This window comes from Engraulis encrasicolus, chromosome 22 (assembly GCF_034702125.1).
Source record: "Engraulis encrasicolus isolate BLACKSEA-1 chromosome 22, IST_EnEncr_1.0, whole genome shotgun sequence".
Classification (NCBI taxonomy): domain Eukaryota; kingdom Metazoa; phylum Chordata; class Actinopteri; order Clupeiformes; family Engraulidae; genus Engraulis; species Engraulis encrasicolus.
The window spans coordinates 33,171,740-33,190,499 of NC_085878.1; the positions used below are offsets into that span (position 1 = coordinate 33,171,740).

The 18,760-nt window shown below is 43.2% G+C and overlaps 1 protein-coding gene and 1 long non-coding RNA gene across 2 annotated transcripts in view; one reads left to right on the forward strand and one right to left on the reverse strand.

The window, feature by feature from the left end:
* Positions 1-2,487: 2,487 nt before the first annotated feature.
* LOC134439089 (uncharacterized) overlaps positions 2,488-18,760 on the forward strand; it is a 32,294-nt gene continuing 16,021 nt past the window's right edge. The window contains exons 1-3 of the long non-coding RNA XR_010032707.1: positions 2,488-2,660; positions 4,207-4,315; positions 4,457-4,521. This is a non-coding gene — a long non-coding RNA (uncharacterized LOC134439089). The remainder of the gene's footprint in view (positions 2,661-4,206; positions 4,316-4,456; positions 4,522-18,760) is intronic.
* irx3a (iroquois homeobox 3a) lies at positions 4,703-8,583 on the reverse strand. Its single transcript, XM_063188933.1, has 4 exons — positions 8,172-8,583; positions 6,501-7,527; positions 5,888-5,954; positions 4,703-5,529 (listed from the first exon to the last, which is right to left on the reverse strand). Exons 1-4 carry the CDS (start codon positions 8,382-8,384, stop codon positions 5,475-5,477), a joined length of 1,362 nt encoding a protein of 453 aa, XP_063045003.1. The 5' UTR covers positions 8,385-8,583; the 3' UTR covers positions 4,703-5,474.

Consider the following 18,760-nt stretch of genomic DNA (forward strand, 5'->3'; position numbering starts at 1 on the left):
ATATATTCCAGTTAAGACAGAGAGAGAGAGAGAGAGAGAGAGAGAGAGAGAGAGAGAGAGAGAGAGAGAGAGAGAGAGAGAGAGAGAGAGAGAGAGAGAGAGAGAGAGCAAGAGAGAGAGAGAATGTGGTGTTAAAAGAGAGATGAAGAGAGAGCGTGAAAGAAACACCAAGGGTAAAAAAGAAATAAAGCCCCGACATTACTCTGTCAGATGGAAGAAAACAGAGGGCGATTTTTGCCCAGCTTCAAAGCCCCATTTCCATAATTGCCCTGTAACTTGGGCAAGATGAGTGTGCATGCGAGGCGGCTGAGAAAAGCACAATCTTTCAGATGAGTGAACGGCTAAAGCCACATCTTCTCCACCACCTCCTCCTCCTCCCTCTCCTCCACCTCCTTCTCCCCATCCATCCCTTGCTCGGTCCCTTCACCGTCCACCCCAACCACCCCCCCCTCTTTTTTTTCCAACCTCTGTCTTTTTTTTTTGGCCACCCCCGCACCCCACTTGTTGCTATTCGGATTCAGTGAAAGCATTCCTCTCCCTAACCTCTGTCAACAATAGGCATGAAATCAGTGCCCTCCTCCTCCTCTCCTCTCCTCCTCCTCCTCCTCCTCTCCTCCTCTTCTCCTCCTCCTCCAGCCCCGGAGAATGTCAGTCTCCGTGGGCCTTTGTCCACAGGTCTGCCCAGGAAAAACAAACCAGACAAAAAAGGGCCCACTGAGCTCCCTGCTACATCTGTCCGCCCTTCAAGAACTCTCACAGAAATGCGCCCAACAAGAGGGATCTTTTTTTTTTCCTTTACCCCTCCTCTTTCTCACCCGCGTCTTTTTTTATATTCCACCATGATCTTGACAGGACTGCCACAAGCAACCGACCCACAAAAAAAAAAAAAAAAAAGATGGAGGGATGTGAAAGTTGATGCACATACAATAAACATCATTAACCTGGCAAAATTATCCAAAAAAAGATTATTTGTAATTCATTTCTCTGGTCTCAGGTCTCATCAGGAATTTTCATGGTTGGTAAATGCTACGTGGACCAACTCAAATAGTAGAGTGCCCACACACAGTTCTAAATCTCCCACACATTGTGAATCCTGAAGCAAATGGGTCTTCCTCAGGCGAATAAGACGCTTTGCCAAACATATGCTTCCCTCTGCCCTCTCCCTGCTCCCCATCCTCAGCACCGCCATCACCGACTCCCTCCATCTTTCACCTAACATGCCAGTTAAAGCTGGTTTACAACAAAAAAACAGGGCGGCCATCGAGATGTGATGTGATGTGTGGTGTGGGGTGGGGCGGACAATCAAGTGAAGGCTTCATAAAAGGATTAGCACCCGGGACAAAGATTGCGGCGGGCTTCAAAGCTGGAACGGGGTTACAATGGGAATGACATTTGTCCATCTCGACGGAGAGAGGGAGGAGGAGGAGGAGGAGGAGGAGGAGAGGAGGGAGGAGGAGGAGGAGTGGCTGCTGTCCAGAGCACTGAGGGGGACAATGACAGAAGGGGAGGACGAGGTGACAAGGCGAGAGCCACCTTCTCCTTTTCAGGGGGAACCTCTGGCCCTGCCAATGGGCCCCGGCTCTCTTGTTTATTTACTCCGCGCCGTGGCCCCCATTCGCTCCATTCACCGCCGACCCTCTGATGGCTCCATTGGATGCTCACTCACTGGGGCCGGCTGGCCAAAACAGCGCAAAAAAAACATCCAGCCCCCCGTTTCTGGATCAATGGAGAGGCAGAAAGACAGATTACAGTTCCCTTTTCCTTTCTAATGATTCCGTGCTCCTTCACCATTTTTGTCACCCTCCAAATTGGTATTTAACAATGCATTCCTCTCCTCTCCTGGGTAGCAGAGTGACATTCTGTAGCGTGATGGGGAGGAGAGGCACTTGAATCCCAGCAGGGTGATATCAGTGCTGGTGAATGGCTGGGTTGAATGCAAGGGGCAAATACAAATAAACCTAAATGGAATGATATTATCTTGCACTTATATTAAAGTGTAGATCAATGTCTTCTTTGTACAAAATGACATTGCAATACTAGACCCCATTATTATCATTATTATTATTATTATTATTATTATTATTATTATTATTATTAGGGTATTATTGTATTATTATTACGATTATTAGTATTGGTATTATTATTATTGTTATTATCAATAATAATAATAATAATAATAATAATAATAATAATAATACATTGATAATCATCATCATCATCATCATCATCAGCTTACATTTGCATAGGCCTCTGAGTGGAGATTTCTAGCATGCAAGGGGTCTTCCAGTGGTCTGTTTGCAACCTTAAAGCAAATATTCCATTGACCAAGTGAGACGGTAGCCTATCAACAGGAGCATTTAACATCGCTTGGAGCGAGGAAATAAAAATAGGACTCGGTGTTGATTATTGCTCATTAGTCACAAGGACATCCACTTAACGGGCGGATAAATGAGTGACACACGATGTCCCACAAGGAATGGCCTCCGTGTTGCTCAGAGCGAAATGTTGGTTAATGTATTCCACTTTGCGCGGCAGAGAAAAGCAGGCGTTGGACACATAGGGCTATGTTGACATCGCAAACCATGATTACTTTGTTTCTTGTGGGGCATTTTAATCCTTAATTTCATGCAATGATCAGAGAGACGCCAAGCACAGCTGAGGTGAGTGCATGCCAGGCTTGTTTCATACGATTCCCAGTCATCAAAACAAAGTGTGCGGTCCCTTTGCGCCAAAAGCAGACTCCCAACACAAGAAACAATCATCAATATTTATAACAATAACGACTGGGCGGTGCATAATTGTTGGATGAGTTTGCTACGCCAGTCTTGTCAGCCAGATTTTTGGCCACAGCATTAAACATATCCCAAATGCTGCTATTTAATATTGCTGCCGTGCAAAGCAAAACAAGTTTAAAGCGTAGCCTACGTTTCGAAAGCAAGTAGCCTACAGTGCCTTTAATTCTTTTCTTAGCGCTATTCAATTGGGGCATTGTATTGTGGAACTACTTGTGGCTGCGCATTCAACAGACCATTGCAAAACATGCTGAGAATCTGTGCGGGTCTACTATGGGAATTGCGTCCTGTCTCCCCTGACCTGTACTGGAGTGTATGAGAGCGGGGCAGCAGTGACTGGAGATGTTAGTCACACCAAGCGTCGTTCGTGCTACTTCCTGCAACCAGGCCAGTGGTGCGTTTCCGAGTGAAAGCGGGAAGCGACTATAGCTAGAAAGATGATTACATCAATCAGTGTCAGTGACGGATGCTGTGGCTTATGAATATGCATAGCGAGTGCCCAGTTAGACAAGGGGTTCTTAGGAAGATAATTGATTGGACAGGAAGGCTGCATGGGGAGAGCCGCTAGAAAAAGGCCAGTCTTTTTTAAAGGGTTGGTGGGGAGTGGAATGGGGGGCATTTGATTTCAATAAGACTCTCTTCCCCTCTCGGGGTCTGTAAGTACTACATGGCATAGACATGACATCACGGCTTAGCACAAATTTCGTGCCTTTTTCATGTTGGCAACCGACACACAAAGACTGACTAAAGAGCACAGGATGAAATGACTTGCGTTTGCCTGTGGTTTCTGTTTAGCCAAAAAGATGCCTTAGCCTTATGAACAAAAAAAAACCCTCCGTTTTTTGACCATCATAACCTACAATGTTATTCGACTGTGGTGCTCAGACGAACCGAATAGCCTGTAGAGCCTAATAAAGAATAGCCTATTTATTATGTCAAATAATTCAAGACCAATGCTTTGTCTGCGTGTAATAAAGACTTGCTTCACTTCAATTGTGCATTCTTTTTCACAGGTAGGCCCATCCTATTTTGTATAAGTTTTCAGCTTTATTTGCTGGTTTAAAGAAAATACAAGATGGTATAGGCCTACTTCTGCACTTAGAAGCCGTTTACAAGATCTAACCAACGCAGTAGCCTATCTAGAACTAAAACAGGAGGAACAGGGACTCTTCAATGATTACATAAAGAGTTACGCATACATTCTAAAACAGGCTGGAAAACTAACTTCTAATTTCTTAATTTATGATGTCATCCAGTGCAGTCTTAAAATTGCAGCCCAATTTATCTTAATATTATGTACACACACTCCTTTTAAAACGTCTAGCCATAAGAGTAGGCTACTAATGTATCGTGGACTTCTTCACGTGCCCTGTTAGTTCTCTGTTGATGTATCCTATTGCAATTACTTTTCCAGATACCTTTGCTCTGAACGCGAGGAAATACAATATGTGGCTATTTATGGACGACAAGGAAATTACTTCATGAATGCTAATGGAACATTATGATCAGTAGAAAACGCACTGGTGAAACCACTTTCACATAACTTTTACCCACCAATGCTCAACGCATCAACGTTTACGTGAATTTATAGTGATTTTGGTATTGTCTGTAAACATATCAAAATTGTTTTTTTTTCTGAGACTCTGTGTTTGTTCTTTATCAAGGCCCGGCTGACATGAAAGCAAAGCAAGGCGAGAAGGGACTACCACAGACGGCTGGCTGCTTGGAGGTGAGTGGGAAGCGTGATCAGATTTAGACTCTAGAGGGAGCTCCAACTCCAACTTTTACGCAAACTTTCTCCACTCTCTAACAAAGCTGCTGACATGCAAATGATCTCACAGGGAGAAAACAAACACAGATAAATTATTTCACAATGTATTGGAGGCATATGGTAAGTAGCGCAGCACCAGTGTCTGATTAAAATTCATTATACATTTTTAAAATAACAAAATCAGAGGAATATCACACGATTCCCTTGCTTATGCAAATCATACACTAAGGACAGCATTTAACCCCAAAGCTCCAGATTTTTTAAGGTTGGAATATTAACACACACTGACTGGTGGTGAACTTCATACAATTCCAGACCAAAATGAAATAATTATTCACTTCAAATGTGTCTGTTCCGCCTCAATGAAGCTAATCCTGACGCGTTAATATCCAAATATTTACAGCTAATTGCAGTTCAGTCCCTAAAATATGAAAATACTTCCAATCCTCCTCATAGCCAACATACACTGTACCACCGCTCCTCCACCTTTCCCCTGCAAATGAGCGCCCCTTCGCTCACTGTGCACAGCCACGGTTAACAGGGCCTATAGATTGTGAAGTCTACGATTGTCACACCAAGTGAGAACCACCGCATCAAAAACACGTATGAAGTTATAAAGTTGCAGCAGTTCATTTATTAGCCAAAATATAGACTTTCTTGTACAATTTGGTTCACAACTATATACATTTTCTTTACGTTATATACAAAACATTTCAACATCAAATCCTCACGGAACTTACAAAAAGAAAAAAAAGAAAAAGAAAACTCACAGACTACATGTTCATACATTATAACATTAGCAGTTTTACACTGGACATGCTTACAAGGTAAGTATACAGAGGTGTAATATTCTTAATTTACATTCCTTACAACAGATTAAAAGGGAAACAAAAGAAAAACCACAAGAGACCCTACGAGGAGGAGAGCGCGGATAGAACCATCGCCGCTTCGAGTTGGTTCTGAGGCCTGCAATGTACAGAACATAGAATAGAAATGTGTAAAGGAAAAAAAACGTAGAACCCAGAAAGAAAAAGAGTAAAATGTATCCTGGTCAACTGAGAATTGCAAAGAGTATTTAAATAGAAATAATTTATTTCCAGTCGACGGGTTATTATAGCCTCTCTGACCACTGAGTTTGCACAACAAAAAAGTGGAATTAACGTTTGAGGCCACAGGGTGACACAACGGATATAACAGACTGCGCCTATTTTAGGCCCTAATTTTACAAAATCGGTTGAAATTAACCATGGATGTGTAAAGACAATGAATGAATTAGGCCTACTGTAAAAAGATGTAAACTTAAGTAAGGTGACTCTGGTCTTACCGTCTTTGAACTGGATGGAAGGCTGTTTTTAACAACTTTGTCTCTGCTTCCAAGGCACTAGATCTTTCTGAAATTATAGTAATAGAACAAAAGAAAAGACATCAATTTAAATGTCTACCTACATCTATAAGTAACAAATGTGTTTTCCTCAAATAACAGCCTTAGATAAGTACTACAAAAGTCTGCCTCTGAAAATGAGGAGATATCATAATGGCCTACCACACACAGGTTCAAAATATGGACAAGACTCAAATCTTGTGGAACAGAATAAAACGTAACACTTGCAATAGGTTCTGGAAGATTCGAAACAGGGCCTACAGCTAAAAAAAATGCAGGCCAACTGTTTGATTGACCGACATTTTTAGAAGCTTGTGAAAAGTATCCCTCCATCTTTAACGGCCTTTTATGTATTTTGAATCACCCTTCAAAACAGCAACCTTATGAGAAGGCTATACACCGATGTGGTACAACATTGAATAGAAGATTTGCAACAAATATTAATTTCTACATGTGTGTAGTAGTCTATAAGTGGGTCTCTTTTTTCAGAGAAATAAACTCTGATATGAAACAATTGCAGGCGTTTCAGTCACGTCTCAGTGAGGATGACAAGTACCTTTAACAGTTGAGTCTGAATTATGACTCTTTTCCTCTGCATGCCTGCTGTAGAGGGCTAGGCCGTTGGCCGAGGCTTGGTTGGCCAGTCCGAGGTAATGGTTGGAGTTCAGTAACGCAAGCTGGTGGGCCGAGAAAGCACGATTTGTCCAGCTCTGGATTTTGCCAACAGGACATGAGATAAGTCTGTGTGGAGTTATGATGGTTTGGGCGGCAGGCCCAGCGGAGCCCCCATTCATTAGTGGAGATTTTCTAGGATTGTCCGGGGTTGTGGCTGTTTCAGCCAGCGACCAAATCTTTGGTTTCTGGGCAGGGGCCGCGTTGTTTTCTGAAGGAGGAGAGTTGGTGGATGCGGGTTTCATTTGGTCGCCGTTTGGCTGAGGCGCTTTTATTTCAAACGCATGATGGTGGTGGTGGAGGTGGTGATGGTGGAAGTGGTCGTCCCGGTCCACGTGAATCTCTTTGCCCTCTTTCACCACTGATTTTAGAAACCTTTGGTCTGCCCCCGGTAAATCCTCATAGCCGTCCGAAATTTCCGAGTCACTTCTGCCGTCTAATTTCAAATCGGCATTCAAGTCGTCCTGATCGTCCAAATCATCCTTGTTTTCGATATTTTCCGTGTCAATGTTTTCTAAGTCAATTTCCTCCTCGTCTTCCCTCTTGTCCCCCTCGTCTCCCTCGTGATCGCTGGTGTAAACATTTCCCTCTTCGTCAGTGCGGGTCCTCGGGGTCCAGGTCATCTTGTTCTCCTTCTTTAGTCTCCTCCTGGCGTTGGCGAACCAGGTGGACACTTGGGTGAGGGTCATTTTGGTGATGATGGCCAGCATGATCTTTTCCCCCTTGGTGGGGTACGGGTTTTTCCGATGCTCGCTGAGCCAGGCCTTGAGGGTGCTCGTGCTTTCCCTGGTTGCATTTTTGGGTCTGGATGGGTCACCAAACTGATACTGGCCGTACGGGTAGAAGGCTGGGTGGTGAGCGAAGCCGTGGTGCTGAATGCCTGGGCTGTCTTTCATCTCGTACTGGGCACCCTAAAACACAAAGAGGAGACCCAGACAGGACATGAGATAAAGTACACATAAATGATTCACAGCTGACTCAGCTCCAAGCATGATCTTAGCCTTAAACAATAGCGTTGTGATTAGTGTAAATAAATAAATGATTCGGCTTCGGAATGATAAAAAAAAATAACGAGTCTGACAAAAGTAGGCTAGAACACGCTACTTTTTTTCCCCTCTCCAAACATTTACGCACGGGGAATTACGTAAAACGGCAAGAGCCACAACGTGCGTTTGAAAGTAGTGTGGTGCAGTTTTCTTGAAATGAAAACAATGCCCCGTCTGCACTAAGCAATTGAACAAATCATGGTAACACGAGACTGTAGGTAGTGTTTGGACAAACAAAAGTCTACTGAGATCAAATCGCAGTGGTAATGCGAAGTCTAGAGCAATGAAAAGTTATTTGCTGGTAACGTGCGTAAAGATGGAGTTCTTTCAGTGGGGACTTTCATAAAAAACGAAGTCACCACACACATGAACTTTCTTTATTCACGCCAACATACAACTACTTCAATGAACCATCGTGAAATAATTTTAATATTTTGAGAAATCATTTATTCCACCTTTTTAAAGTTGCTATTGTTGACTATTTACGATAAATATAAGCGGTAACTCACCAACTGGTTGAAAATGGAGAGATCATTAGAATAAGGAAGAAAGGCTCCATAGCCCTGCGCTGCAGCGAAAGGTGATCCGTACATAGTTGAGAGAACGTTGGAAAGAGCCCCGGACGGACTCAACTCTGTCCCGGGTCGGGCGCTAGCGATCCCTTGGCGGTCCTGTGGGTATATCGGTCGGATGTACTGATATCCCAGTTGCGGGAAAGACATTGTCGCGGGGAAAACAGCGTGCTGCAATCACGAAAAACGGGAAGTCAGCCTCTTAGTGCGTTCTAAGATATCCACTTTACAGTGAGTACAAAGTGTAAGGGAAGTCTATATTTCCTCTGAAACAGCCAGTGTAAATGATCCGATTGCGCTTTCCTCCCTCACTTCCCTATTGATCTGAATGGACTAAGGTCAGGTCCTTACAGATTGCCTTAGATTATTGGGACTCCTTGCTCTGATTGACATTTCTAGTCGTTCACAAGCCCCTCCTATTTCTCAAGTCTCACCCCACATACACTCCCTCTCGCGCGTCTCTCTCTCTCTCTCTCTCTCTCTCTCTCTCTCTCTCTCTCTCTCTCTCTCTCTCCTCGCTGTGTGTCCTGTATTTCGTCTGGATAACTGCACTGACGTCGCGATCTCTTATTTGAATGGATTTCAAATCTCATTTTATGGCTCGCCAATCAGTTCATTTGTTATTTGCTCACCGGTTTAGACCTACCTTATTTTAGCGTTAATTCACAATTTGTGGCGATCCAGAAAACTTGGTAAACATCTCAGTCTTTTTGAGTCATTAGTTTACTGAAGGTCCTGTCTGCATGTGAAAGTGCTAAATGTGTTATGTGAGTGTATCGACCCGCTCTGCTCTGCAAATATACATGGACAGTAATGCCAATTTTGGCACATATTTATTGTGACCACTAAACTATTCAGAATGGGCGACAAAAATGTATTTTATGCATTAATTAGATTGCTGTTCACACGCGACTCGTAGATGCTGTTAAAGTGAGAGCAGTTTCTCTGCTGTAGACCGACTTCAAAGAGGAAACTGTCAAGAAATGAAAAGGGAGGTGATTAACGCCTGTGAACACTTGGACACACTGCCACCTCACACAATAAACATTAGTTGTGTATTGGAAAGTGTTTATCGCTAAATGACAAATATAGGCTAATAAAATGTAGGGCTATATTATTATTATTATTATTATTATTATTATTATTATTATTATTATTATTATTATTATTATTATTGAGCATATGAAATTGTCCTCATATTTTGTCAACAACACGGGAAATAGTTCATCTTATTGTGTACTCATGTGTAAGGGCACGTTCTTCGACAACATTTTTCTTAAAGATAATAAAACCTCAACAGATTATCCGACAAATATCTATTGGGTGCATTTGATATAACCTACTTGTTCTCTGGCTAATGCGGATTAAGATAAAGCAAGATAATCAGAATTGAAATTCCCTGAATCAATATAGGAAAATATGTTACGGACATTTATAATCGTATTATTTTTCCACTTGCTATCATCATATGTTTGTTAATCGTCTGCGTAACAGCGACACAGTTTTATCGTTTTCAGTATATTTGATGACTAGCAATTCGGTAGTGACATCAAGATCTCATCAACTGCAGTTGTCATGCAGGATGTGATCTGGTTTCACTGTTCCAAGAAGTATAAACCTATAATCTTCTTTCCAACTGATACTTATCATTGTTTTATACTTATCAGAATTGATATGTGAGCTGTTATTTAAGTAGAACCTACCATATGGTAGACAATGAACTGTATTCCAAGAAGAGATTTGGGGATTTTTGTTTTCATAAAATGTTCTGCCATTTTACCTTCTAACAGAGCTCAGGATTAGAGGTTATTAATTAGCGGCGCTGAGGTTCAGCCATCTACGGTATAACCCCAGATAATCACTAGGCAGACAGTAATTCTCTAACAGTAACCTGATTATGGGGGGATTCAAATAATGTCGTTGACCAAGGGAGAAATTGTCATGGGTATTGTGTGACAGGCAGAGGCCAGTGTCCTTCCCCACTAAAATTGTTATGAAGCACCCAAAGCATTATTTTACAACTGAACTTAAGCGTCGCTGTTTATCCACACTTTGAGCCCCACTGCAACTGATAGTTTACACCGAGGTCGGCTTATAAGTCAAAGGCGCTCAGAGTGTGTGGGGAGGCAGCTGTGTGCATGCGAATGAACTCAGTGGCAGACGAGGCGCATGTGTGTTGGTATCCGCATTCCGCACTGCAATGCATTGAGTTCGGATGGACACGTGTCTCATCCCCGGGACCTGTCAGGGTCCCAAGGTTTGGCTCTGATTTATTACCCCAATCAAACACACATGCACTAACTTAACACTTTCACACCGACCCGGGAAACTGGCACAGCCATAAAAGCATTAGGACGGCTCCCTCCTCTCCACGCTGCGTCTCGGGGAGCTTGCCCTCCCACACGTCCGGTGAACCGAGCTTCATTGTGCATGAGCTAAATTGCAGATTTTTACCATAACAGTTGAAATACACTTGTTCACGGATATCACTGAGAGTGACATGTAAACATTTACTGTTGCAATGTCAGTATCCTCTCCATAATGAATAGCCCAAAAGACGCCACTCGCACGTTTACACTTAAAATAACTATTCATTGTTGTTTTAATATCTTGACAAAGCAAGACAAAATGTTCCATAACAGGGTATTCTTTCAATTCACGGAAGCCATGTAGGGATAAGGGCATTCATATAGGCCTAGCCTATATTGCAAGAAGGGTGATTTCTCCGAGCTTTTTTGGGCAGTTACGCAGGTGACACAAATGCTTTAACAAGTATGAAAGTATACACGGAGAGGCGTTAGCGTAGTTCCCCAAGCAATACACAAGACGCCTGCGACACCTCGCAAAATGATGAAATGCCAAAGAAACAGGCGAGATCAAAGGCTTCAAACGGAGGCTCTTCAAATTACACGTTTGGATCTTTTCCATAATGCCAAGGCGACAGAAAACAAGTAACACATACCCAGTCACACATGGAATCCATTTAGACGAGCCTTCTGATCAAAATCAGTTAATTGTGGTGACAAAAGATTTGAAAAGAAAACACAATTAATGACCCTTGGTGTTAAGGTTGTTAGTAATGGGGGGTGGAGAGCTAGGCTACAGCTTATGGCACTTGAGTAGCTTAGATGGTATTTTCTATCCCCCTACAGACAAGGTTTTGTTTTTGCTTTAGGTTTTGTTTTTTTTGCTCTACTACATGCAAACACTGTAGTTTGGGCATTGATTTAAAGACTGTGTTAGTTGTACTTCTGGGTTGGCCTAGGCAAAGTTGCATGTGCGACGACTCTGTTACTTCTCTATTTAACTCACCCAAGTTAGCTTTATAGAGATTTATGAATTGTTGGGATTTTTCTACTCCCCCCAAATGCCAAACCTGGTTATCCATGTCAAACACTCTCACACCACACCTCGAGGAAACCAAAGATTGAGCAAGTCTTGAAAGATCAATAATATTTCTGACCTTACATACCCCTGCTGTTACAACTTTCTGCAAGTTTTTCTAGCGCTTGGTGAGAAAACCAATCGCGTTATCTCTTGGCAGCTATTTCTCTTCCACGTGGCATTAAAACGCAATAAAAGAGCCACAAATCTCACTGTGTATAAAGAGCGACAGACTTAATCCATGCATTAAATGAAATAGTTTCAAAAATTAATTGTCGCCCGTACTAAAAGCAAGTGTACTTTCATAACCGGTTAAAAGTATTTTTTTTTATTGTTGGTATAATTTAAATAATATGATTTTAATTAGGCCTACCTTACACCAATCAACCATGCATATTAAACAGATAAATTCTGTTCGCATTAGTGTTTTTAAGCAGAGAGATTTGAATAGGCCTAGGTCTTAGACGGCTGTGTGAAGAAAATGAAAAATGGGCCTACAGTCAATGGACTGCAACGCATTAAGGTAGCCTACTTTAACAACTCGTGCAAATATCAAGTTTAAATGCAATCCACTGTCGCTACTTTAGTTAAACTGGCACAAACAAGTTACATACAAAGTGTTACCATATAGAGGCTATATTCGGGTGGGGTAAATGTCGCCAACTGATTGATTGACGTCTGGTTTAATTAGGTAAAACACCACTGTTCTTGGAAGCCTCAGCGAAGAACTTGTCAACAAAGACAGGTTCCCTGCCGGCCCAGGCGGCAGCCTCACTTCAGTCCATAGCATAGCACCCTCGTCAGGCCAACACTATAACTTAAAATATAATTCCACACATGTGCTTCACTTGTGCTAGCCAGTTATTCTCGGTCATATGAGCCCAACAAAAATAGGCTACTAAATCGATGCTCGTATTTCTACAAATGCCAATTTGTGCCAGTGACAGCACTCGGTGTAGCCTTTATCACTGCGCAGTTGTGACGGTTATCTCATTAACCTCTTCACCCAAACTCTGCTCTCACAACAGGAACAGCTAAGTACAAGCACACTCGCCGACAAACGCAGCCGTGTTTATTCGCAGGCTGACTTATGTATCAGAGTAACCTCCTCGATCTATGTCGAGACGCACTCTAACCACTGCTACTTGAATATTCTTGTTCGCCCTATCGTGCGTCAAGATGACTATCTGTGGGAATTATTCTCTGTCGCCCAATCAGAAGAACTCACAAAAGATTCAAATGGATTCGAAATGGAGTTCATATAAAGTCCGAATTTGTGCGGTTAAATAGTGGAGCTACCGGCAGCCACAGGCAGTAATTGATTTGGGAGGTCAGAGCGCACGGTGTCAGATGGCCTCCTCTGCTGCTCTGCTCTGCTATGTCTCTCCCTCTGGTAAATATTATTATGGCCGTGGGGGTTCAGCGTTGGGCTGTGTAAGGCATGGTTTACTCACTTTTAATACACGTCCCTGTTACTCCTCGTCGAAAAAATATTATTATTATTATTATTATTATTATTATTATTATTATTATTATTATACCATAGGAAAGGTTAAGGGTTTCCTTAGGTATTCAGAAAGTTGTAGACAATAAAACAAAGCGCCAAGTCCTTTTTTGAATTCATGACTTACTATTATTATTTCAGACTCTTGCCTTGCAAATGTGTTTTCCGCGCCCACGCTCTCTTTTCAGCAGCCCTCCTTCCGCACTCTCCCTGTATCAGTAACAAACAGGCATTGATTTTACGGTAAAGTCACTTTGCAAAGGGAATGAGTTACTCTAGGCAGCGCTATCACTGTATTACACGGGTATAGCCCAGGTAACAAGATGAACATTGATTCAGCATTACGGTTGATCGATAATGAAATAAGTAACTTCAGGGCCGAATTAAAATGCAAGCTAGCTTTACGCGTGGTGCCAGGATCTCCCGACAAGTGACAGAGAGAAGTGCTGTGTGTGTGAGAGTGTGTGTGTGTGCCTAGCTCTGCGCGTAGGAGGAGCTAGTCAGCTGAAATCCCATCGTAGCGCACACCCCCTTCATCTCTGACTGACGCATACACCACCAAATCACTCCGCGTGACTCATAATTTTAAAGGTGGTTAATGAGGGCAATGCTAAATGTGTTTATCTTAAGTAATTAAAGGCATTTACAAACGTTTGCTTGCAGATGTTGCAAGTCAGCACATGTGTACCACGCTAGACGACAAAGAGGCCGGATGAGGAAATTTTGTTTTGTGTGGTCTCAGCTGCAGGCAATGCCTGCACATTAGGACAGCTTGTTTACTTTTTTGTGTAGACCTACCAACACTTTGTATATTCAGGTGAAGCATTACGTTTATTCCCTTCATTATGCTTTAGTGGAGCTATATGAACCAAATAATTTCTATGCTAAAAAAAGAGAAGTATAAAAGTGATGTTCAGCATCCACGGTATTGATTTCCGGAGTACATAGACCATACCCTTGTCCTTGCTGAAGGCTAATCTGGAAATGACAGCAATAACCAAGCAAGCTAAATCTTTAATGAACCCTCTTGGCTTCTGAGCATGTCAGCTAATAGTTTGTGTGTCATTGAAACAAGGCTGTAGTGTAAGCACTTTCTGTGAAATGAACTTTTTTTTCACCCAACCCAGTCCTCTGAAACAACACTTGATATCTGCACGCATAGCAGGCACTAAAACTGCCACTGAAATGAATCTGACAAGCGTGACTAAAAATGACGGGTATTGTACTCATAAACACTACTCATTTTTTTTCTTTTTAAAAACATTTTTTTTATTAAAGAAAGCTGAGCCTTTTTCTGCTCCTGTTGTCTGCCTGTGCACTCGGATAAAACATAAACTATTTCTGTTCTGCAGAAGATACCCCCCTCCTCCTCCTCCTCCACACACACACACACACACACACACACACACACACACACACACACACACACACACACACACACACACACACACACACACACACACACACACACACACACACCCCACCATCTCTTCCTCACCCAAAAGGGTTCTTGTGCAAACAGACCGTGGGCCGATCTAATGCAGGGCACAGGCAGACAGCCATCCAGCCAGAGTCGGAGTCAGAGAGAGAGAGAGAGAGAGAGAGAGAGAGTCAGTCAGAGGCAGAGCAGAGCAGACCAATATCAGATTGCCCGCCGCCCGAGTTTTCATCCCTACAGGGCCAGACAAAGCATCCATGCTCCAGCTGTTCCCCGAGCACTGCAGCCGCCACAGCTGCACTAACACAGTGCTAAAGGTCCCCGCTGAACTGCTGGGGGTCAGGCCAGCCACTGGCTTAGCAAACACACCACGACTGAGAGGTGCCAAATGGGAAGATTACGAGGGCCCTGACCAGTGTCTTCTGAACTGCTGGCTTAAAAATAATCATAATAATCATAATAATAATAATAATAATAATAATAATAATAACAGCAATCGTAATAAGCACAGTCATAGCAATGAAGATAGCAGGCAGCTTGAAGAGATAATTTTCTGCGATGATGATTTGTATTCTGTATTGTTTGTGAGCAATTTTGCTGCTGAACTGTTCTGTCTGTCTGGTTCATAATCGACATGAGGCTGTGCAGTGCACTACTGCTTTGCCAAGATTCTGTTGGTATGCAGTTGGTGCGCAAGGATGCTTATTACTCCCCCGTGTGTGCATGTGTGTGTGTGTGCGCGTGTGTGTCTCCCTGCATGTGTGTGTTCATCAGTGTGCAGAGGTGTGTGTCTGCGTGTGCATGTTCGTATGTGTGTAGTTATGGGTGTGCAGAGGCGCGTGTGTGTGTGTGGTTTTGTGTGAGTAGAGCTATGTTTGTGTGTGTGTGTGCGTGCGCCCGTGTGCTTGCGTGCCTGCCTGTAGGGTGTGTGTACACTGCACTGTACCCCCCCTCCACACACACACACACACACACACACACACACACACACACACACACACACACACACACACACACACACACACACACACACACACACACACACACACACACACACCTCATTCCCTTGCAGCGAAGCCACTCTTGCTTAGTCATCCTTGAAATGTGCTGCACAAACGTTATACTTTATTGACAGTCAGGTTTAATTACTGTGAATCGAGTGTTTCAGCTTACCTGCGCTTAATTTAATCAGGAATGTTGCAGAGGGACATGGAAATGGACTACATACCTTCTACCGGGCCAGGAACACGGGGAGAGGGGCTGGAGGGCTGTGGGGGGATGGAGGTGCAGGAGGTGGAGGTGGTGGAGGTGGGGAGGTGCAAAGTGTTCGACTTGAACAACTTTGCAAAAACTGTCATGAAGCGTCCCCCTCCTAACCACCCGCCACCCGCCACCCACCCTAAAGCCATTTGCACGAAGAGTATTGAGTTTTTCCACCCGGCGCCGGTCTTTTTACATAGTGTTTTAATGATTTTGCTTTCACGCACCATCACGGTGGAGAGAGCTAGCTGCTGTGTTTTTCTGCTCTTGCTCCCCTCTGTAGACGACGGGAGGATGGACGGACGATTGGGGGGGGCAGGGGGGTGGGGGGCAGGCTGGCAGGCAGACGGCAGTTATCATGGGCGGCCCGCAGGTCTCGTGTTCATAATCAGCTGTATTGAGTGGTCCCAGCATGCCAGCCCACTGAGGTCAGAACAGTATTTACAACCACCACTTAAAACCTCCGCCGTGGCAGCTTTGATAAGCCTTCGCTTCACCTAAACACTGTCCTCATTAATGCAGATGACTGACTGCATGCTAACTGGAAAGGAGAGAGAGAGAGAGAGAGAGAGAGAGAGAGAGAGAGAGAGAGAGATAGACAGAGAGAGAGAGATAGACACAGAGAGAGAGATAGACAGAGAGAGGGGGGGGGAGCTAGAGGGGGAGAGGAGAGACAGAAGTAGAGACGGGGGCAGGGAGGAGAGAAGAGAGATTTTGTATGGGTGGTGGTGCGTGTGTTTATCTCAGAACCTGTGAGTGAGCTTGCATGCTACGCATGCATGACATTCACCCCAGGAAGAAGTATTGGGACACAAAGCAACGAGAGTTTGATAGTCCTAGCAAGCTGCGATAAAGAGGACGAAAATAGATGAACTTCAAAGGACAGCTTTTATGTCATATCCACACACCTCCGCTCCGTGCCCAGTCAACCCCCTGAAATCCATCCTAAACAGAAGATTAAGGTTCAGGGGGAACAATGTGCATAAAACTGCTCCCGTTGTTAAATAAATAAATAAATACATAAATAAATAAAAAAGTGACATAATTCAGGCAGGTGATTTATAATTCTGTGACTTTAATGGGAACCATTCCTGTCATTCGTGTACTGATGAAAGCAAAACAGTTTTTGATTGGCTATTGACTTGTGAAACGGAGCGCACGTTAACCCCCTCTATTTGTATACGTGTGGGCGTATGTTGTTCCGCAGTCAGTGGAGCAGGACGGGCCTCAGCTGGCAGGTCAGCGCAGTCATAAGCAGTAATGATTAGATGCACACAGCTCCCTAATTCACCCTTCACGACAGTACCCGCCTCTTACGCCAAGAACAATACATTCATGAAGGAACCTCATCATCACCGCACACGCCCTTCTTTTATCAGCACGCACAGCACAACACCCCCTGTTCGTTCCCCAAAAAACTCTGTGTGTGGCGTACACACGAACGCATGAACGCCTGCTAATCTTGCAAAAAAAAAAAAATTCTGTCACTTTTTTTTTTGCCCCTGAAGCGATGGTTGATATGTTATTCTTCCATTTCAGGGAATATTTCCCCTCTGCTGGGCGTAGATTACAGTGGCGAATCAATACGCGCCGGGCGGGAAGCCATAAGGCAGAAAAAGAGGTCGGGAGATTTCAAACGGACATGGCCGTGAATCATAGTAAGCAGTCTGGCCTAGTTCTCTCATCCTTCCCCAAATGGCGTCCTTGTCAGGTGATCAGTTTTCTTTTACTTTCCCCCCCACCAAAAACCCTCTCTAAGCCCCCACGCTCGCCTCCTCACTTTGTAAACAAGTCGGCCTACTCCACTTGGGCCTGTAAACGTGCGTTTATTGCACATTTAAACACGCTTATTAAGCTGATCAGAGCTAATACTGAAATCAAAGGTAGTCGACGTATAATAATAATAATAATAATACGAAAAAAAACCCAGAATGATATAATTGCCCCCAGTTAGAGTTTCAATAGGAAATGAAAGGCAGTGCAGTGGATTAGTTTAAGAGCAGGGGAGTGTATAATCACGTATATACACACACACATTATTATATATCGGATAAGTGTCTGCCGAGACTATTCCCCAGGCCCCTCTAAGCCTCTGGACTGGTAACGCATTCATACTGAAGGGAAAGGGAAATCACTAATGCTCTTAGCATCAAACAATAAATCCTCAAGTTATTTGCCACCATGTTTAATTAAATATTTTGAGAAGAAAACCACCGTGATTGATTTTCCTTCATTATTGATCGGCTATTGATTGGCCCTCCCCGTCCCGTCTTGTGGCCGGGCCAGCCGAGAGCTACTTGCTAAATGGTTCTGGAGAGTATTTGAAATAAATTAACCGCTACATGCAAAAAACAACAACAACAACAACAGAAAAGAATGTTTATTTGTGCCCTGCACAAATTGACCTTACCTTTTTAAACTGATCCAGAAATTTGTTTACACTGTGTTGTCGATCGAATTATGTTTCGTGTCAAGCGCTGGCCTTTAGTGACAACTGAAGAGCAAAGCAATTGAACAGCAGTAACTATGGAAACGGCATTAGCAGTAACAACAATGATGGCAATACTATTGCTGGTAATAATATTATTATTATTAATGATGATAATTCAGATTATAATGACTGTTGAAAATGGTAATAGCGAGCACTGTTTTATCTTAAACAGAACTGATTGGCTCCACATAATGACCTTTGATTATGAGCAATATTAAAAGCATCTGGATGAGGAAAATACAATTTTAATCCTATTAGAATTCGTAATGAAAAAGTTTGGGGATTAGCTGTGATAATAGCACATTCATTATTTTCAAACTTAATGCGCACCGAAACTTAAATTGAATTTACAATTATTGTTCTTTTTTTGGTTGTCTCGGCACGACATAGATTATTTTAGCTGTGTGTGTGTGTGTGTGTGTGTGTGTGTGTGTGTGTGTGTGTGTGTG

Excerpts from the sequence above, each read along its gene's own strand:
- irx3a (XM_063188933.1), bottom strand. The coding sequence starts at position 8,384 with ATGTCTTTCCCGCAACTGGGATATCAGTACATCCGACCGATATACCCA. Across the intron at positions 7,528-8,171 it reads TCTCCATTTTCAACCAGTTG|GGTGCCCAGTACGAGATGAA; the intron begins GTGAGTTACCGC and ends TTTGTGTTTTAG. Across the intron at positions 5,530-5,887 it reads TTCCATCCAGTTCAAAGACG|GCCTCAGAACCAACTCGAAG; the intron begins GTAAGACCAGAG and ends TGTACATTGCAG.